The following is a 22,563-nucleotide window of genomic DNA, read 5'->3' as shown; positions in this document are numbered from 1 at the left end:
AAGCAGGCTGATGTGTTAGAGAGTGACTAGAGGGGAGCAGTTAATCTAGTTTGGGTGGTCAGGGAAGGCCTGATGAATATTTGAAAGAGCTATTTGAAGATCTAGGAGGGTTTCAGGTAGAGCCCTCAGCAGATGCAAAGGTGCTGAGGCAGGAACAACCTTGGGGTGTTCAAGGAACAGAACATACAGCTGGAGCACTGTGAGGGTCAGAGTAAGCCAAAAGGATGGAAAGGTATAGAAAGGGGCAGATCACTAGAGCCTTTTCATGAGAATGAGCTTGTATTTTTTAAAAGAAGGAATCTATTAGTATTAGTTGGGAAATGAGCTTTTTCAAAGATCACTCTGGCTGTTCTATGGTGGGTGGATGGATGGAAGGAAATCCAGAGTAACAAGGAGGAAGATTTCTTTGGAGGCTATTGAAGTAATTCTAAGTGAGAGATGATGGAGTTTGGACTAAGGTCATTAACAGTGGAGATGGAGAATTAATGGATTTAGGAAATATTCCGGAGGCAAAGCCAGCAGAACTTGCTGATGGATTGAATGCGAAGAGTGAGGGAAATGGGCAAATCTACCGTAGGATGACTGAGCAACTGGGTGGATCACGGTGTCACTAACTGAGAGAAATTTGAGAGACAGGTTGGAGGTAGGGAATCAGGCGTTCTGCTTTGATACGTTCAGTTATTATCAGTTGCATGATTGCTTGCTACCCCAGGGCAAACCTCTCTGACAAAAGCTGGGTTAGAGTATAGCAGACAACACCAGCTAAAAGCCAACAACAGCTCCTCTCCTTGCCCCCAAGCACCAAAACTTACTAGGTACAACTTACTCCCCTTGCTGTATGATTCGGTACAAGCTACATGGTGGAAGGAAATGCAGACAGAGGTGTATACTGAGCATCAGTGCACAACCTCTTCACAGTCATCCCACTTGCTGGTGACTGCAGTGCAACTGATTTCCTTAATGAAAGGCTAAGCAAAGAGGCAAAAAAGCTTTCTCTTTCCTCAGAAACTCTTCCCTTTTCCTTTCCACACTCAACCAGGGGCATGCCTACTCCTTCAGGAGAGGAGATTAGAAGAGTATTAAAGAAGTCCTTCTGGATAAATGAACCCTCTGTCCATATTTACCATCAGTACTATTTTCCCCAGTGGGAACAGGGAACAATAGTGATATACGAGTAAAACCATCTGAAATTGGTTAGCACAGAATAGTTTCTACAAATTCACATCCTTCTCTAGGCCACAATTTATTCTTTTTTGTAACCTAGCATTTCTTTTATTTTTTTAAATTTCAGCTTTATTGATGCATAATTGACTGCAATTCATTCTTGAATTATGCCCAGCAAATTATTAAACTTAGTCAATCAGAGATTATAAAATAAGTACCAAGTGACAGCACCGCTCAAATACAATGAATGCGTGTAAAAATGTTCCAGATTTGACAATTTCACTGTTGAAATTGTCTAGCAGATAAATTAGAATCTCATTAGGGAGAATTCCCTGGCAGTCCAGTGGATAGGACTCAGTGCTTTCACTGCCAGGGCCTGGGTTGGATCCCTGGTCGGTGAACTAAGATTCTGCATGCTGCTAGGTGTGGCCAAAAAAAAAAAAAAAATTTCATTAGGGAAGTAAAGTCTCCATGAAAGGAAGGCGGAAGTAAGACACATGACAAAAGGGAGAAACATGTCCCATCCCGTCTGGACAGATGGGGTGGCAGGGGTGGGGGGGATGGATGAAGGAGTGGAATCAAGGGAGGGAGGAATATGACAAAATCAACCTGATCTGAGCAGTAAACTGAGGTACTGAGGGCAGAGGCTTTTGCCCTCTTCCCTAACTGGGACTTTAGAAGGGAACTGCTCTGCAGCATGGACCTACTGTGGCCCCAAGAGGATAAAGAAGGCAGAGGGACATGGAAAGGAAGAAGTGTCCCTTGATCCCTACATGGTGTGGAAACTGAATAGAGACCTGTTAGGCTCGAGGGAATATGAGGCAGAGAATCACTGGGGTCTGCAGCACCAAACAGAGTTGTTGAGAGGAGGCCAAATTGGCAGGGAGGGGCAAAAGGCCCTGACAGCTGAAAAAGACAAGACCACGAATTCATCAACTTTAGAAGCAAATTCTGGCAGGATGCCCACGGGTGGAACTGGGCCAACCATACGCAGAGAATTCCAGCTTGTGCACACCCAAGAACCAGTATTAGGCCAGGGACCCCTTCCTTCTGACATCAAAATGCCACACAAGCCCTCCTGTCTACACCTAGATGCCACTCTGGAGAGGAGCAAAGGTAGAATGCTCAGAATTTGAAATTCTGAGCCTGGATTTCAAAGAGAAAAAATGAAACCTAAAGAGAGTGAAACAAATTGATTTCTAGCCTCTTCTACTATCCAGCAGAGTCGAGAATGGGAGTGAGACTTGTGAGGAAAATCAGATCAGTAATTGAGAAAGGAGCTAAATTTTATTTGCATATCCAAATTTGTGAGGGAATTTGTGACCCTGCTCTGTACACTGTATGCACTAAGAATCCAAAGACCAAAAATTTCATTCATTGGTGCTCTGCAGCTCACCGGAAACTCATATTTTTTCAGCTTTTCAGTCTAATTTGAAATCCTCATTCAGAAATAGGATATATAGGAGAAATGTCTGAAAGAGAAAAAAAAAAAGTGCCGTTCACCCACTAATGCCTAAGAAGCCCTGGTAGCTGTAATAGTAGCTATAATAGGTACTATTATTATTCCGTACTACAGATTAGGAAACTGAGATACAAATTCAGTCAGTTATTCAAGGTCATAAAGTCAGAGCCAGTTTGTTTTTTACCTTTATTGTCTATACTTTCTTTAAAAAAAATTTAGTCAGGGCTTCCCTGGTGGCGCAGTGGTTGAGAGTCCGCCTGCCGATGCAGGGGACACGGGTTCGTGCCCCGGTCCGGGAAGATCCCACATGCCGTGGAGCGGCTGGGCCCGTGAGCCACGGCCGCTGAGCCTGCTCGTCCGGAGCCTGTGCTCCGCAACGGGAGAGGCCACAGCAGTGAGAGGCCCGCGTACCGCAAAAAAAAAAAAAAAAAAAAAAAAAAAAATTTAGTAGTTATTACAACAAAATCATACCTGGGTCTTATTTTAGGCAAAGTGTACTCTTACTCAGGTTTCAAGTTCTTACTCTGCTTGACATACTTTTCTCACTTCGTGAGAGAAAATTGGACCATTTTAGACCATATGACTATGAGCCTGTGCTTGAGAGCCATGCAAGGAATGGCATTTTGAGTAAGAGTACTTTTAAACACTTCAGGATGACAAATCCTCTTGGATGGGACCTAAGACAGCACTACTTTATATTGAACTTTTTTCTGCATGATAGTAAACATCCAGCACAGTCGTCACTGGCCCTGAGGATCTGAGCCACTGGTTAGAATGGGGATTCAAGTTTGCCCCACTGAATATGGCTTTCTCTAGGTGTATGTGAGTTGGGGGGAGGAGGCCCCTCTTTGATCTTGGATGAACGATTAGCCCATCCCCGGAGAGTATGGGTCTGCTGGAAGACTGGTTGGTGCCAGCACTGAAGGCAGAGACATGGGCCTTTTGAGTGTTTAGTCTTTTTAGATTGAACAGATTAACCCATTTTGGGAAGCAGATCCTACAGGCCATATGCCAGGTACTGGAGGAGGCACTTTCAAATCGTTCTCTCCTTTAATCCTTTTAACAATTCTGCGAGTGTTGTCACCCCCCGCCCCCCCGCTTTTTGCACTTTTTAAAATTGAAATATAGCTGATGTACAATATTACGTACGTTACAGGTACATAATATAGTGGTTCACAATTTTTAAAGGTCATACTCCACTTATGCTTATTATAAAGTATTCAGAGCCAGGTTTTGAATCCGGGCATTTGTCTCCAGAATCCATTCTCGCTATGGCATTCTATTGCCTGTAATGTAACAAACGTGGGGTGGACAGTGGAAAACATGAATCCTCCCGCACTGTTGGTAGACGGGTATATACTAGTGTATTCTGGGGAGCAACCTGCCAGCACGTAGTGAAATTAATTAAACACAATATGTCCTAGCAATTTCGCTCCCAGGTTTAGGTCTTAGAGAGTCACACACAAAAGGAGTTGGGAAGTGTTCTGTCCTACTCTGCTTTCTAAAAGAGCTTGTGTCAGAATGATATTATTAAAATGGTTGATATAATTTTCCAGTAAAGCCACCTTTTCTGTTTTGTTTTCCTGAGGAAGTTTTTAATAACAAATTCAATTTCTTTAGTAGGCTATAAGGTAGCCTGATATAAGGCTATCAGGTTTTTTTACCCCTGAGTTTTCAGAGTTATATATATATTCTAGATACTAATCCTTTGTCAAATAGGTGGTTTGCAGATATTTTCTCCCAGTCTGTACCTTCCTATCTTAATAGGATTTTTCATAGAGCAAAGGTTTTAAATTTTGATGAAGTCACCATTTATCAATTTTTTCTTTTATGAATCACATTTTTGATGTCAAGTTTAAAACTCTGCCTCACCTTAGATATCAAAGATTTTCTCCTGTGTCTCTTTTCTAAGGGTTTTATCGTTTTATATTTTACACTTAAGTCCATGATACATTTTGAGGTGGTTTTTGTGCAAGGTGTGAGACTAGGTCAAGACAGATAGATTAAAACTTATGTATTTCTGTATGCATTTATTTTTGCCTATGGATGTCCAAGTTCTCCAGCTCTACTTGTTGAAAAGGCTACTTTTCCCCCATTGAATTGTGTCTGCACCTTTGTCAAAAGTCAGCTGGGCATGGTTGTATGGGTCTGTTCCTGGGTTCTCTGTTCTATTGATTTATGTATCTACCCTCTCCTCCATCAATACCACACAGTCTTGATTACTATAGCTATGTAGTTAAGTCTTGAAATTCGGTAAACTGATTCCTCCTACTTTATTCTTCTTTTTCAAAACTGTCTATTTATTCTAGTTCCTTCGCCTTTCCATACAAACTTTAGAACACAGTAAGTCTCCTACATACGAATGAGTTCCGTTCTGAGAGCACGTTCGTAAGTCCAACTTGTTTGTAAGTCCAACAAAGTTAGCCTAGGTACCAACTAACACAATCCGCTATACAGTACTGTACTGTAATAGGCTTATAATACTTTTCACACAAATAATACATAAAAAACAAACACAAAAAATAAAGAAAACATTTTTAATCTTACAGTCCAGTACCTTGAAAATACAGTAGTCCTGTACAACAGGTGGCATCCAGGGGCTGGCATCGAGTGAACAGGCAAGAGGAGTTACCGACTGGAGGAGGGAGAGGGGGTGGGAGATGGTAGAGCTGAAGGACCGTCAGCAATAGAAAACGGAGGGCAAGCTGCATGTGACTATGTACGCCAGACATGTGAACTAACTTACGTGACTGGACATCTGAATGCATGTTTGCATCTTTGAAAGTTCAAAACTTGAAGGTTCGTGTGTAGGGGAACTACTGTAATCTTACCTGTGTCTACAAAGAGTCATGCTGGGATTTTGACAGGAATTGTGTTTAAACCTCCGTACCCATGTGGGTACACAACTGATGTCTTTACTAAGTTTTGCAATCCAAGAACATGGCATGTCTCTCCATTTATTTACATCTTTGATTTCTTTCATCAGTGTTGTAGTTTTTAGCACAGAAGTCCTGGAGACTTTTTTCTTGGGAGTTTTAAAGTTACAAGTTTAATTTCCATAATAGTTACAGGGTTATTTATTTATTTCATATTGCATGAATTGTAATATTTTGGTGTCTTTTTTGGGGGGGAAATTGTTCCATTTCAACTAAGTTGTCAAATATAGGTCCAGAGTTGCGGTATTCCTTTATATTTGTCTGCACAGTCTGTAGTGATATTTGTTGTTTCATTCCTGATACTGATAATTTGTGTCTTTTCTGTTAGTCTTGCTAGAAGTTTGTAATTTTATTGATCTTTTCAAAGAAACAGCCCTTTGTTTCATTGAGTTGTTCTATTCAGGTTGGTTGTTTGTTTTCAATTTCATGAAATTCTGCTCTTACCTTTATTATTTCCTTCATTCTGTTTGCTTTGGATATATTTCCCCCCATTTTTCCCCTAGATTGAGGTGGGAACTTTGATTACATTCATTTAAGGCTATCTCTTTCCCAATGTATACATTTAGTGCTATACATTTTCCTCTCAGCATTGCTTTAGCTATGCCTCACAAATTTTGATATGTTCTATTTTCATTTTCATTACATTCAATGTATTTTTATATTTCCCTTGCGACTTCCTCTTTGACCTATAGATTATTTAGAAGTGTATTATTTAGCTTCTGAATGTTTGGAACTTTTCCTGTTATTAATTTCTAGCTTGATTTTTTTGTGGTCAGAGAACATACTCTATATGATTTCAAATCTTAAAATTTGTTGAAATTTATTTTATAGCCCAAGATGTGGCCTATCTTAATGATACGTTACATGGGTACTTGAAAATGATTTGTTGGTGGAGTATTCTATAAATGTCAGTTAGATCCTACTGGTTGAAGGTGGTGTTGAGTTCTTCTATGTACTTGTTGTTTTTCTGTCTAGTTGTTTTACCAATTGTTGAGAGTCTCCAACTGCAAGTTTGGATTTGTATATTTCTCCTTTCAGTTATATCAGATCTACTTCATGGACTTTGCACACTGTTGTTTGGTGTGTACACCTTTAGGATTGCTATGCTTTCTTGCTGCACTGACCCATTTATTATTATATAACGTCCCTTTCGCTCTCTGTCAAAATCTTTTCCTCTGAGGTCTACTTTATCTGATATCAATATAGCCACTCCTGGTTCCTTTTAAATAATGTTTGCATGATATATCTTTTTCTTCCTCCTACTTTCAATTTGCCTATATTGTTATATTTAAAGTGAGTTTCTTGTAGACAACATATATTTTGGTCTTTTTTTTTCAAATCACTCTGCCCATCTTTGTTGTTTAATTGGTGTATTCAGTTCATTAACATATAATTATTGATATGCTAGGGAGTAGATCTGCTTTTCGTTTTTCTGTTTACTCTGATTTTTGTCTGTTTTCTTTTTTCTGCTTTCTGTGAGTTAACTGAATATTTTTTAGAACTCCATTTTGAGTTATCTATAGTGTTTTTGAGTTTATATCTTTATATAGCTTTTTAGTAGTTGTTTTATGTATTACATTATATATACATTACTTAACATGGTTTACTGGTGTTGTCATCTTGTTCAAGTGAAGTACTGAAACCTTACTCCCTTTATCCTTCCCTGTTTATAATGTAATTGTCTTAATACATTTAGAACCACATCAATGTTACAAACTTTGCTTCAACCATCAAACACAATTCAGAGAACTCAAGAGAAAGAAAGCTAGCTGTACATGCATACATGTTTGTTTACACATATATCTGTGCCCTTTCATCCTTCCTGATGTTCTAAGACTTCTTCTTTTATCATTCCCTTTCTATCTGGAGAACTTCTTTTAGCTATTCTTTTAGGGTAGGTCTGCTGGTGACAAATTCCCCCAGTTACCCTTCATCTGAGAATATCCAAATTTCCCCTTCACTCCTAAAGGATATTCTATTTTCACTGGGTATAAGTTTCTTTTTTTTTTTTTTTGCAGTATGTGGGCCTCTCACTGTCGTGGCCTCTCCCATTGCGGAGCACAGGCTCCGGACGCGCAGGCCCAGCGGCCATGGCTCACGGGCCCATCCGCTCCGCGGCATGTGGGATCCTCCCGGACCGGGGCACGAACCCGCGTCCCCCGCATCGGCAGGCGGACTCTCAACAACTGCGCCACCAGGGAAGCCCTGGGTATAAGTTTCTGTGTTAACAGTTCTTTTATTTCAAAATCTGAGAAAAATTGTGCCACTCCCCTATAGCTTCCATGGTTTCTGATAAGAACTCTGCTGTCATTCAAATTGTTTTTCCCCTTTAGGTAAGGTGTCATTCTTCTTTAGTTGTTTCAAATTTTTTCTTTTTATTTAGTTTTCGTAAGTTTAATTATATATGTTTTAAATGGATTTCTTCATGTTTATTCTGTTTGGGGTTCACTTGCTTCTTGAATCCATATGGATTTCTTACCAAACTTGGGAAGTTTCTGGATATTTTTCATCAAGTGGTTTCTCAGCTAAATCCTTCTCATCTTCTTCTGGGACTTCAATGACACAATGTCAGACCTTTTGTTATAATCCCACAGGCCCCATCAATTTTTTCAGCCTATTTTCTCTGTTGTACAAATCAAGTACTTCGTATTATCCTTTTTTTTTTTTCCCCTTTAGTTATTTATATTTTTCTGTTCTAGAATTTCCATTTCATTCTTTCTTGTAGTTTCTATGTTCTGGCAAGGTTCTCCATCTGTATATTCGCTGAGGCCATATTTTCCTTGAATTTCTTATCCATATTTTCATTTTATTATTTGGACACATTAATAACAGCTACTTTGAACTCTGTGACGACTTAATCCAATATCTGAGCCCACTAGAGTCCGTTTCTATTGAGTGTCTTTTCCCTTGAGTATAAATTACTGTTTATAATTTCGTATTTTTATAATTATAATAGGGCTATAATTTCCTATTTATTTGCATGTCTCGTAATTTTGGTTGAAAACTGGATATTGTGAATATTTTGTAGAAACAGAAACTACAAGAAAGAACCAAATGGAAATTTTCATTCTGTTATGTTCTGAAGATTTGCTGTTCGTGTTGTTATGAAGGAATTTTGGGATGGGGGGGGCCTCAAAATGCAAATTTTATATTTCCTATGTTGTGCATACAACAGTTGACATATCTACTTAGTTCTTTTGGCTTCTAGCAGCTGCTTTTTCAGCCTAGCCTCAGAGCATCTCACCTGCATTTACATAGGTCAGTCACTGGCCAAAGACTTGGACAGATTTTGGGGGTTCATCTCCTCTATAGTGCTTTTGCTTCTGGGATTTTCCTTTTAAATTTCCAGCTGCTCTCCACTGCCAAACCCCGTCTTCTGACACTTCAGCTGCCACCCAAGCTGGGCATGAATTGAGGAAATGTATTCAGGCAAAAAAAAGCAGCAAATTTGCATATCTCACTCCAGTGCATTTCTGTCATTCGAAGATAGACTCCACACTGGATTCTACCAGCTATTTTTGCTAGGTCCCACTGAGTCTCCCCTTTGCATGTGTAATTTAGTAGTCATCCAAAGATTTGGGTTGAGTTTGTCCAAATTTTGGTTTCACCCCTTATACCACTCTCTCTTCCAGGATTTCTGCTCTTAAATTTCCAGCATTTTTACCAGCCTTGAACTCTGTCCTCTGCTGTTTTGAGTGAGTAAGGCTGTGGTTTTCTGTGTTTGGAACTGGGGGATAGGGTGGGGCTGGAAAATGGGGTGGGGAAGGAAAACCTTCAGACAGAAAGACCACAAAAATCACAATTCTTACCCACTGCAGCTAAAGTCTTTCATGGGTAAATTCTCCTCTGCTTTCTGCCTGCTTTTGTTCACTTTCCAGGGCCTTCAAATATTGTTTTTTGTTTGTATTTTGCTCAGATTTTATAGTTGTTAATTGTGGCGTAACTGGCCTGACAAAGTAACTCAAAATCTGGAACCAAGACTCATATATACACTGCATACATTTAAGAGAACATTTATAAGAAAATCCTTTCCCCCATTTTTTTGTAGTCACAAGGATTTGGATAATCTAAATGTCTTTAGAGGAATGGCTATGTTAAATGTTCTAAACAAATACATGTTGGAACACTAAACAGATGTCAGATGCAAGTATGTACTAGATCCCAGGGATACAGTATTAAATAAAACAGATAAGTCCCTACTCTCTTGGAATTTACATTCTAGTGTGAGGAAATACATAATAACTATATAAACAAATAAATATGTAATTTAAAAGGTGGTGATTAGTCCCTTGAAGAAACACAAGGCAGCAGAAAGTACTGGCTTAAAAAAAAAAAAGTACTGGCTAGAGAGAGGGATTACCTGATAGACTGACATTTGAACAGAATCCAAATATAGTGTGGAAGTAGGCCATAAAGATAACTGTGAAAATATATTCCAGGTAGATGAAATAGTACAATGGCCCTGAGGCAGGGGCATGCCTAGAATATTCAATAATTAGCAAAGTGGACAGTGTGGCTGAAAAGGTGTGTATGAAGGGGGCGAGTGTTAGAGAGATAATTGGAATCCAGATAATACAAGGGGCTTTTCGGTTATAGTAAGAACTCTGGGCTATATTATGAATGAGATGGGAAGCCATTAGAGCATGTGAAGCAGAGGTTAAAGTGCGTTATAGGTACATATAGCAACACGAAGAGAACTTAAAAGCACTGTGCTGAGTGGGAAAAGGAAGATTTATAGGAAGATATCACTTATGTTCACTCATGAGCACAGATTAAAAAGTCCTATACAAAGTATTATTAAACTGATTTCATCAATATATAAAAAAGGTATAATCAACTAAGCTGATTTTATTCCAAAAACTCAAGGTTGATTTCACATATGGAAATAAATCTTTTACTTGCTACACTGACAGAATTTTTAAAAATATATGATCATCTCAGTTCAGAAGCAGGATTTGACAAAATTCAAAATCCAATTCATGATACAAGTAATAGCAAGTAGAGCACATTACTGATCTGACAGCCATTAATCAGAATCTCACTTCAAATACCACACTCAATGACAAAATACTGAAATCTTTTCCTTCAAGTATGACAATGATTCAGACTTCCACCAACATCACTCTTCTTGAACATAGTGATGGATCTCCTGGCCAGTGGAGTATAGCATGGATAAGAATAAATGATATAGAATTAGAAAGGGTGAAACAAACTGATATGATGTTCAGAGACGATATGAGTATAATATATGTAGAGCATAAAAGAATACAGATAAATTATTAGTTAGTAAGTGAGGTTATTTAGCAAGGGTGCTGCTCCATGGTCAACACACAAAAATTGGTTATATTTCTATATAAAAGCAAGGAGAAAATGAAATTTCTAAAGATCCCACTTGCAAGACGTTTAAAAAAGAAACAGTAAATACCTAGGAATAAATATAACAAAAGATGTGCAAGAAGAACTTTGCACATAAATCTATAAAACATTATTGACAGCAATTAATGAAATGGAGCACACAGACCACAGATTTGGAAGCCTCAGTATTACAAATGTATCAATTCGCACCAAACTGATCCAGCATAAGAAAATCCCATCAGGGTGTTCAGGGAACTTGACAATCATGGAAATGCAAAGGTCCAACAATAGTCCTTCTGGAGATGAAAAACGTGTGGGACTTGCTGTACCACATACTAAGACCTATTAGAAAGCTACTGTAGTTAAAACAGTGAGGTACTGCTGTGAAGATAGACGTACAGACCAAGGAATGGATTAGGGTGTCCAGAAACAAACTCGCACTTAATAGAAAAATATGGAAAGGTAGAGAGTAAGAGGAAAATTTTTTTTTCAATGAACAGTTTTGTATTAATTGGATATCTAGATGGAAATAAAATTCAACTTGGCTCCTATTCTAACCACACAGAAAAATCAGTTGCACATGGGTTGTAGAACTACGGAAAGCAAAATACTAACACATCCAGAAGATAAGTTAGTAAGATATCTTCATCATTTTGGGGTAGGAATGATTCTTTAAATAGGCACACACAGCATTAACCATGAACAATCGATAAACCAGGCTACATTAAACTTCTGTTCATCAATAAACACCCATTGAGAGAGTGAAAAAGCAAACCACAGAATGGGAGAAGATACATGCAGTACATATAACCAGAAGGGATTACGTGTGTGTGTGTGTGTGTGTGTGTGTGTGTGTGTGTGTGTATAAAATACAAAATCAACAAAGAAAAGACAATCCATTAGAAAAAATGGGCAAGAGACTTCAACAGGCACTTGATCGAAGAGGATTTTCAAGCAGTCAGTATATGAAAAGGTCAATCCCATTAGTAATTAGGGAAATGAAAAGTTAAACCAAAGGACATAACATAACACATATACTGGAGCTGGGGGACAATGCCACAAGGTAGCAAAGATATGGAATAAAGTGAATTCTCACGTGGATGAAGTGAACACTCATTTCCCTGGTGAAGGGAGTATAAATTGAAAACTTTGTAAACAGTCTGGCATTAAGTATTAAAGTTGAGGATATACATACTTTCTGACCAGTTTTCTCCTAGTTATATTCCCAAAGGAAGCATGTGCACACGCACAGGAGGCACTTGCGAGACTGCTCACAGCAGCATTGTCTGTAGGAACCACAAACTAATCATTAGGCAGTTCACATTCTGTTTCTCTTCCTTCTGGGTACACGGTAGGCTTGGACAGGAGGTATATATGGCAATGAGACTTGTTTTGGCCAATTAAACGGGGCAAAGAGGACATGTGTCACTTCCAGGGTGAAGCTTTTGGTGCCAGGGTGTGATCTGTCTTGTTCCCTTTTCTCGCCGAGTGATTACGGAAGCATGTATTGCAGTGGAGTTTCATTAGCTTGACTACCTTAGTGACTACGAACAGAGTCCCTGCCAACCTACAGCAATAGTAAAAAATTATCTTTTGTGGGGTTAAGCCATTGATATTTTGGGTTTTTGTTTCCTGTAGCATGATCCAGCCCATTCTGATGGATACATAACTCAAATGTACATCAACAGTTGAATCAATCAATAAACTGTGGTTTCTTCACAGAATGGGATATATTTCTACAGAAATAAAAATGAATGAAATTCAGCTGCACTCAACACATGGATGAATCCCATCCATGGGATGGGAAGAAGCCATACACATGGAAATATATACAATTTAGGTATGGATGCTCAACTGGTAAGACTATAAAGAGAAGCAAGGAAATCAATGTCATGAAAGTTAGGATGGCGGTAACTTGGCAAAGTCAAGAGAAGAAAGTTGGGAGGTGACATAAAAGAGGCTTCTGGGTGTTGACAGCCTTCTGTTTCTTAGTCTAGGTGGCGCATACACAGGTACCGGCCTTGTGATAAACCATTAGGCTTAACATTTTTGTTTACTTTTCTGTATGGGTGTGTGTTTTGTTTACTTTTCTGATGTGTTCAATTAAAAGGGATTTCAAAAAAAGATTACTAGTCGCTGTAACAACAAACCAAGGGTATAATGGCTCAAGAAGATAGAGGTTTCTTTTTCACTCACGTGAAATCCAAAACAGATGTTCTTAATTGGTGGGTGGCTCTCCTCTAAGTGTCGTTCAGGCTCCTTCCACCTTTTGGCTCCGTCATCTTCAACGTGTAGCTTTCAAGGTCATATGCTCAAAGGCCAAAGTGGAAATAACATGGGGGACTGTGCATAGGAAAATTTGAGGACCCAAGTCACAGAGGTAACACATCTTGGTTCCACTACCATCCAATTGGCTAGATTCAATCACATGGCCAGACTTAAGACTAAGGGAAGCTGGGAAAGAGTACAGCTAATTTCCCAGGAAGAAGAAAATGGGTGCAAGGAACAGCTGGCAAGTCTCTGCCACAGCATGCATATACCAAAACCACCATCTATTTTGCCAAAGATACACAGGTGTCCAGGGGCACACAACAAACACATTGTGGGGTACAAGAGGAGCAGAAGTATGAATCAGGAATAAAGTAAACAAACAAAATAAAGAACAGGAGAGGGGCCTTTCTGAGCCGGTCCTAATACAGCGCCATGAACATAGAGGAGGATTATCTCAATTCTCAGCATCAATCTATGTACCCAGAACAGTGAGAGTAAAGTCAAGTAGCAATGGTGACAGCAGTGCCATCCTAACCAGACTGACTAAAGTTGACCTTAGATTTTGCACCTGTTCATCCTCCCCTGGCTCCTGTCTGTCCTCTAAGCCTCACTCCCTGGACTTTCCATTAGTTCTCTGAGTAACGTATTGACACCCTTCCAATAATTTTTCTTCTTAACCATCTTATTAAAGCCAAATTTGTACAGAGCAGATTTATTTTACCTACTGAACTTCCAGAATATGCTGACCTTTCGCCCTTACAGCAGGCACCCTATTTTGTCCCTGGCTTCGGCGGGACGCTGCTGCAGAAAGCCCAGCGCTTACACCTGCCTCCAGCAATAACAGCCAAGCGGCAGGAAGATGACCCTTACCTCCCAAATCTCAAATGAGTGCATCTAGTCGGGGGCACTTATTTTGTACGCAGAACGCTAGCTGCAAGGATTTTAATTTCTCCAGATGGCAAAGAATTTGAGGCAACCAGGCCAATATATAAGTTTACTATGGTGGATGCATATTATGGAGTACTTCACAGCTGACGGAAGCAACAATCTAGATGCATGAGCAGCTACATGGAATAGACTGGCTATTTACCTATTTTCTTTTGGCTTCTACACTCTCCATATCTCCCTCGGCAGCACACCTCCCTCTCAGCCCCCACGTACACACCCTCTGGAGTTGTGTTGTTGCAGCTGTGACTCTGCAGAGTGTATTTCCCAGAATCCACTGGCAGGTGGTTCCATTAGGTTCTGCCAAAGGGATGCCATAGAGGGAAACTGAAAATGAAACATGGGGGGAGAGTCTTCATTTCTGTTTTCCAGTTGCTGTCACAGTATTTCAGCTGCAGACAGTTGTCTCTGGCTACTAGCTTCTTTTGCACTCAGCAGCAGCTTTGCTACACTTCTGAGACACCAGCAGCAGATCAGCTCCCCCCCTGGCAGTCAGACAACAGTCAGACCTTGCCCCCTCACCCTCAAGGCCATTTCCTTCCTCAGAAGTCCAAGCACCAGGTATGTGGAGGGAGCCTCCCCATGAAGATCTGAGTACTGACCCGTTAAAAGTGGCCCCTTTTCTGAGCTCCTAGCTTCTGGTAATTATTTCCCTTCTTCCCTTTTGTTTTCCCAGGCCTTAGGACATTATCTGATTTCTCCAGTTCTTAATTCTTAATTACATCAAGCATCTTCTTTTGTCTCAGCCTCTATCACTTGTAATCAATTCTCTGCATTAAATGCCCTCTATTTGAAACACTTAGTATGGTTTCTGTTTTCCTGAGTGGGCCCTGATTGATAACATAGATGAATATTAAAAACACAGTTGAGTGATGGAAAAAAAGAAGACAAGATTTGTTGACAATACTCTATAAATAAAGCACATGCATGAAAACAGTTCACATTTTACAAGAATACTTGCACAAGTAAGAAGATGTTAAATAAGGGTGCTAGATATACCTACATAGAATTTACTCTAAGGTAATGAAGCCGATCCAGGGCCCACCAACCTTCCTATTGTACATGAAGTTAGAAATGCAAGCTTCATTGACGGGAATTTTTAGGAATAGAGAGAAGTTCTCCCCGAAAGGTAAAGAAGCAGCGCTGTCCCCTCCACCCTAAATCAAGCGAGAAGGGCTCCAACACAACCGCTTATAGTCATTTCATGTTTCCAGGAGAGGGAGAGGCCTTATATTCATTCAGCATTACATTCTCTAGCAAGACGCTTGCTACACGCAGAAACTTATAGACCCGGCTCCATATGGCCACTGGGGTGGAGCCTGGGGCAGAGGCTTCTTGGGAGAAAGTAACCTGAGTCACTTGTGAGGGTCTGGAGCCAGAGAGAGAGATATGGAGAGGTCAGAGTCAGGCTAGCTGGGACAGGGCAAGGGGAGTCAGCTGCCGGCGGGGCTGCACTTCTGCTGTTTGGCAGGACAAACATGCATGAGTTTCCCGGGAGCTCCCAAAAAGGTAACCACTCCTAAGGTATTTGTTGGAGCCTCTCCCAGGAGGGTTGCCTGCCAGGGTGAGGGACTTCAGCACTAGGACGCTGTGCATACTCTGTCAGTGTCAGGAGCTGAAGAGCCAAGGGGGAGTGTGGGCTGAGTATTGGAAGGAGGGAACCAAAACCAGTTAGTGCGCAAGTGTCATGGCGGGACTCCAGAGAACCCCAATACCTCACACACTGAGCCAACATTTAAATGCCTGTCTTAGTAGAACACACTGATGAAGCTAAACTAAATCCAAGTTTAGCCTTTGTGCCTCTAACATGCCTTCCCCCATCCCAGTCCTAGAAGTGACAGAGGAGGTAGAGAATGAGTGAAAAAAACAGACCATGAAGGTTTACCCACCCCACTGAGCTGCAGGGAGAACAGCTTTGAATTGGATGAGTTGCTGACAGGCCACTGAGATGTGGGAAGGGGCGGGGGAGACAAATATATTTAAAATAGTAATATTTCAGATTGGTCTCAGCCATGTTATAGGGAATAAATGGAACATATTTACACCAGAGTACTAACAATGTAGAAGGACCCTTGAAGTAAGGCCAAAAAGATAGGGGCTGTGGCTACCTGTGAGACTCCTGAGAAGGGTAATAGTAAGTAGGGTGTCTCTGCTTAATCAAAACACATCATCTTGTGACCATGAGGATCAAGAGTCACACAGACCTAACTGCTAACATCCTTGAATTCCTGAACCAATGCCAACAACCACCAACCATCAGGTTTCTAGTTTTAGAAGAAGAAAAATCTAATTTGTTTAAGATATTCTTTAGGGGGATTTCCTTTTTTTGTTGTTGCTTTTCTTTTGTCACAATCAAAATGTAACTGATAAACTGATAAAATCAGTATCTCAACTTCCTCATGTGAGCATTTTTTTCCCCAGTTAGGAGTCCAATTCATAGGACTGGGGAAGTGTTGACCGGCATCTGGTAAGCTAATTAAATGTCTGAAGCACCCTGAAGGAAACAGAAAGGGTTCTGTGATCAAGACAAGGTGGACAGGGTGGCCAGAGAAGCTATATTAGCCAGGGCATATCATGCTAAACACTAATGCAACAGAGGTTATTCCTTGTTCAAAGAAGTGTGGATATTCTCGATCAAGCAATTCTCCTCTAAGCAGGGACTTAAATATCCAGAGTCCTTCTATGCTCTGACTCCATCTTCAAAACACGTGCTTCAAGGTCACCCTGGAAGGCAGAGGAGGGGGTGGAGAACACGGAGAAGGCTCGTCCACTCTTGAACTGTCTTGGTCTGGTAGTGAAACGTCATTTCTGCTCCCTTTCCACTGGGGAGGACGATGCACACAGCCCCACCTTGATGCAAGGTGCTGGGAAATGTAATTTAACTGTGTGTCCAGGAAAAGGACATTTTGGTGAGCATCTAGCCCGGTTTTTCCACAGAGGAAAAGGTGATGCTGGTGTGAAGATCTGGAAGATGAAAATGAACTCACCAGGGAAAAGTATCCTGAGAAGATGGAGTGGCAAATGTAACGACCCAGAAGTAGAAATGGCTTGGAACACTTGAGGAATGGAAAGAAAACCTGTGTGGCTGCAGTGTCGTGTGGAAGCAGTGGGTTAAGGTGCAGTTGGAGAGGGAGGCCCGGGCAAGATCACATAGGGCCTGGGAAGGAGTTTGCCTTTTGTTCTCAGAGCACTGTGAATCCCCTGAAGGATTTTCAGCAGAGAGGTGACATATCTGACTTACATTTTAAAAAGCTCACTTGGCTGAGTGGAAAATGAATTGCTCTGGGGACAGGAGTGGAAGCAACTGGACCAGTAAGGTGGTTACTGCAGTAGTCGAATGTCCTAGAACCAGGTGGACAACCTGGGAGGTCACCAGGGATGGAGGACAACGTAATTAGAGGTCTCTGTGAGAATCTGTAAAGGGCTTCGTGAAATTACGTAAGTGGTTGAGTGACTGGAGCCGAGCTGTGTCTCTGCCAAGACCATGTTGCTTCTTCGGGAACTGTGCTCCCTTAGAACAGTGTTACAGGAACAAAAGCTGGAGCACCCCGATGACTGCAGGGGCAATAAGCCTCTAAAAGGGATGCTGAGGAAGCATAAGCACAGACTGCTAGCCAAACCCAACTTTATTCTCGTCTCTCACCACCCCTCCAACGCTTTTTCATTTAGAGAAAAGCTGCAGCAAGCCTGTGACTTTTCAGCTCATTCTTAGTTCACAGATGTCTTAGAATCAGTTTCAGATACAAAGCCAGTCTCAGATGATTGCAACGTCTAATCCTACGTTACAATAAATAATTTGCACCTATTGTAGCTTTAACTATTTTCGCCTCCCAGCTCTGTCCCACTTAAGTCAAGGAGCCTGCACTGGGGAAGGGAGGAATGGTCTGGATGCTCTCTGCTCTTCTCACTTCCTCTCCACCTAAGAGCTGCTGACTGCTCTGGGCCCAACTGTAGAGAGGAAGGGGATAAAACAGTGCTTGCTTGACTGGGTGTTTCTGTGCCCCACGGGCCTGCTAGATATTTAAAGGGAGCATCGTGCTGTGTCTTTTCTGCAGTCCCCTTTACCTTGGTGGATGCAGCTTTATTCTGGGCGGTTTCCTGAGACTCCCTCCTCAGCCCACATGGCACACTCCTAGCTTCTTTGTGCTAAGGTCTCCTTGCCTCTTCAAATGGTCCTACCGGACAGGACTCAAGACCAGCTGACACTTCCCTCTCCTGCAAGGTGCAAAGGATACACTCATGCATGGCTTACCACGGCAAATTCTCGGAACACAGCCCAATGCAAAAGCAGCAGCACTCCCCTGGCTCCACCCCTGAAACAGTTAATGAATCTCTGTTTGCCCTCCGCATTTCCAGGGCAGGAGTCAGATTCCACGTTCACCATTTCTTGGCTTTAGGAATAAATACCTCAGGCTTCCCAAATGCTCCCAGTGGAATCTCCAATTACACTCTTTCCCACTCTTGTTTACTTCTTACTATGACTGCACTCCTTCATTCTGTTCTCCAATTGTTCCTTAAACTGATCTCACTGTTCCTTAAACAGCTGGCATGCTGTTATTTCTTAAAGAAATATATATTATTCTCTCTTCAGTCTAGGCTCTTAACATTAGACACTGAAGCCCAGGCATGGACTTGAAGAACAGCTCGTCCTGAAGCTGACGATGGAGCCGGGGGGACCCAGACTCAGGAAAGTCCTGCTTTCAGAATTGATAGAAACGCAGATGGAGGCTTGGCTGAGTTAGGGGAGCTGGGATCCTGAGTGAGACCCAGAAAGATGTTCATGTAGGTGGCTGGAGCCAGAACAGGCAAAGAAAGAATCCAAATTTTAAGTAAAGGAGGAAAGCAAAAGAGGGAGGAAGGCAGACCCCAGCTGTCCTGCTGAGCATGATAATAAAGCAGGGAAAATTAATCAAGATCTAGGAATATAAATAACACTTGGGAAACAGAGATTTATCGCCTATAAAAAGGCGATGTGTGCACTACAGTGAGACAGATGCCCTGCTACTCCAAAACATCCCTTAGACTTTATGGCTTGCCTCCGTCCCTGTTATCCCAGGAGACTCCTGTCCCATGGAGCTGCCACAACAGTTGTCTCCCCAACAATCCCCAGTGAATCCTACCAAGCTGGAGAGGACTGTCAGGGTATTTTGTCTTGGCTGCCTGGTAGCCAGCTCCACTCACCAGCCTCACCTCACCCCCAAGATGGAAGTCTCTCTAGTAGGCTGTGTGAACCCTCTGTCCCTTTGAAATTCACGCTATCCCGCCTCTCCTACTCTTTGCAGATCTCCTGGATCTGCCCCCTTCTTCAAGAGGTTGGCACCTGTTCCACGCTTATGTCTACCATCATACTGGAGACCTTCAAAGTCCACGCAGAACCTCTCTCAATACCTGAGGCCTCCATGCATTAACCAATCTCCGGGCAACCTCCCTTGCACACCTCTCAGGCACTCACCCCTATACCTACACTCTAAACTTAGCCATTGCCTGGAGCTGCTCTGCTTCCAATATGAATTATTCAGGCATTCCAGTTTCTGACCACAGTCTCCCATCCTTCTAGGTTACTTGTTCAGTTACCCCCAATGCAACAACCTACTCCTGTCTTTACTCCACTCACCTGTTCTACCAAATTCCATGGTCCAGCATAGCAATCACTTACTTACGAACGGTCTGAAATTCCTTTGCTCGTTTATTTCAATTGCATGGCAAGTTTCCAACTCTGGATGATCCCTCAGTACTCATTTTTTCCACAGCTACACCTAGATTCCTGAGTACGTAGAGAGAACCACAGCATTGGGCTCACTATAAATTCATGAATAATACCACTATAAATTCAAACCCCAGGCCCTCAACACTATGCAGCAATCCTCTCCCTGCTGCGACCTGACCTCTCTCTCATCTTAATAGACCTTTCAACGGCACCTGTCGGCCGAAAACCTCCCCACTCCTTCCACATTAAGAAATTCATTCTCCTGGTTTTACTCCTCCATCTCTGGCCCCACCTTCTCTTCTTGTCCCCTTTATTGGTTCATTTTCCTTTACTCATCCATTAAATGCTCCTGAGAGTTCTATTCCAAGCCACTTTCTCTTCTCGTTCTCTTACTTTGGATACCTTATCTATTCCTATGACTTGAGTTACCTCCTCCGGCTGCTGAGTTTCTGTCCCACTTCCAAGTGAACATCAAGGTACCAAAAACCCAACCTTTTGAATGGCGTCACCAGCCCAACCAGTTGCTCAAGCCAGAAACCCAAGACTTGCTTCAGATTCCTTTCTCTCACCAAGCCGCAATGTCCCACCAGTTCTACTCACTGAAGTTCTCCCAACCGCCTCCGCCTATTCCGCCGTCACTAGTTCACAGTGCCCTCATCATGTGCCCGAACCTGGGCTCCTGCAACACCCCTGCTTCTCATCGGTCCCACTCAACTGGACCCTGTCATCCTTATCACCTCCTTAGATGGATCTCAAGTGACCAGCTCAGGAATACAAAGATAAAGAGTCGAGAAGACTGCAGCCTAATGCACAAAGCAACTGCCACACAGTATTTAAATGCTGAAATTGCACTCTTCACGTAGTGCTTTGGGAGTGCGGATGAGGAAGTTAGTTCTGCTTTGGGAGTAACGGAGTAGGAAACAACTAGGCTGTTTGGAAGGATGAGTAAGACTCTGCTGATCAGATGAGTATTCAGCAGAGAGAAGCACATACAAAGGTACTGAGCAGTAGCTGCTGGACGGTTCACAGCCCAGTCTCCAAACATGCTCTCTGGCCTACACAGCCTGCCTCAAAACACCCACCTTACTGGAGGCACCCAACTGGCTCAGAGCCCTGGAACCTGTGTCCCAGTGGTCACTCTCAGTTCTTGTTCTTTGAAATAGGTAGAACAGGCTATATCTTTATACCTGGGCCCATGGCAGATGCCTTCTGGAAGGGGCCAAGGACCTATCATCCCAGTTCATCTTCTCCCAGCACTAGCCTTCCCTGCCTATAGCTTTCCTAAGACATGCTGATTTGGGCCCACTACAAGGCAGAAACAACAGACAGACCCTTCTGCCAATGAACAGCCCAATCTCCACCCCAAATAGCATCAATCAGCTGTGATTTATGAAGAGGCCCAGCTCCTGCACCACCCCCCCTCCAAGAACAGCTCACAATCTGTCAAGAATCTCTAAAAATCCTATAAAATAAGCCTGTTGAAAGGCCTACCTTGAGCTCTCCCAGAGTCTTCCTCAGTCAACAAGTCCATTCTTTACTCTTCAGCCCCTAACCCTGCCTGGAGAAGGTCTTTAGAAAGCAGTAATGCTTACGACACACATCAGCCACAGCTACAGTCTATCGTGCACCACCTGTGCACCCAGCCCTAGCTACAGATTTCCTCATTAACCCACAGCACACAACAATCCCATGAGACAAGAATCCTACCATCTTCCAAATGAGTAATACGACATTCAAAGATTAAAAGACTCAGCAATCAGTGGCAGGCCTACCTGATTCCAAAATTTGTGCCCTCAGCCAGACACACACCAGGGCCCTATGGGACAACAGATACTAGGAGTAGTTTGGGCCATACGGCTCCAAAGATGGAGATAAGGATCAGGGGAAAGAAGCACTCAGTACAGGGACAATCAAACCATCCTGACCTAGAAGCCCAGACTGACGTGCTCAGCCAGGATGCTGGTGGGCTACCAGCTGCCCCAGAGCCAAGAAGCAATGCCTGCCCCAGGCCTTCAAGGCCTGGGCAGACCAAAGCTGTAGAAGCTATGGGTAAGCAGAAGGAGCTGATGCGCAAACAGGAAAAGGACAATAGAGGAGAGTGGAGATGCTAGGACAGAAAGCCCACGTGGCTCCTGAGAGATGGAAAGAGGAGCCACACCCAGAGATGCATTGAATTCCAAACCATGTCGTTTCCATGACACTAAGGGCGCATCCACAATTCCCAGATACTCCTGCGTTCTCACAGTAACTCCTTATTCTTTAGCTAGCCCAAATGACTTCATGCTTCCTGGAACCAAGAAGCCTTCATTAGAGCAGGGCTGAGCCAGGGGTTTCATTACATCTTGTTCTTGGGATGGAGTAAGGGTGGTACCAGGCCCCGGGTCACAGCCTGAGTACTTCAGAGTACTGAGCCTGGAGTTTAAGACTTGCCTCCCCTTTCAAGGGGGGTCCAGAGGTCACCTGCGCTTGTAGAGACAAGGCTGGAGCTTCAGGCCTGAGAGTTGAGCCTTGGGCCCGACCCGAGGAGGCCCAGTCTTTTGAAAGTCAAACAAGAAGAAGTGGCTGTTGGTCAGGTCCTAGGGACAGAAAAGACCCAGTGAGCTCTAAATCCTCACCCCAGCTCCTCAAACCACCTCCGTCCACATCCCGTCCCTGCCCAGAAAGCTTCCCAGGGCTCTCCCACAAGTCATGCCTTCAAGGAGCAAACATCTGTGTCTGATTAT

General features: G+C 42.5%; 1 protein-coding gene across 4 annotated transcripts in view; it reads right to left on the bottom strand.

Moving 5' to 3' along the window:
- Window positions 1-1,792: 1,792 nt before the first annotated feature.
- Window positions 1,793-22,563, bottom strand: part of RRP8 (ribosomal RNA processing 8) — a 24,041-nt gene continuing 3,270 nt past the window's right edge. Inside the window, exons 7-9 of one of the 4 annotated variants that reach the window (XR_003004807.1) lie at window positions 22,301-22,416; window positions 13,114-14,460; window positions 1,796-2,636 (exon numbers count right to left, since the gene is read on the bottom strand). Coding sequence is in view for 3 of the 4 variants with exons in the window: in XM_024757018.1 (XP_024612786.1) it covers window positions 14,427-14,460; window positions 22,301-22,416 (150 nt within the window). In the remaining variant the exon portion in view is untranslated. Of the gene's footprint in view, window positions 2,637-11,840; window positions 22,417-22,563 lie in introns of those variants that run through there. The other 3 variants (XM_024757019.1, XM_024757018.1, XM_024757020.1) reach the window with 3 other exon arrangements.

The sequence above is a fragment of the Neophocaena asiaeorientalis genome, unplaced genomic scaffold (assembly GCF_003031525.2).
Source record: "Neophocaena asiaeorientalis asiaeorientalis breed wild unplaced genomic scaffold, Neophocaena_asiaeorientalis_V1.1 scaffold504, whole genome shotgun sequence".
In the NCBI taxonomy this organism is placed as follows: Eukaryota; Metazoa; Chordata; class Mammalia; order Artiodactyla; family Phocoenidae; genus Neophocaena; species Neophocaena asiaeorientalis.
Note: the sequence above shows the minus strand (reverse complement) of the source record. Positions and strands in the feature narration are given on the sequence as shown.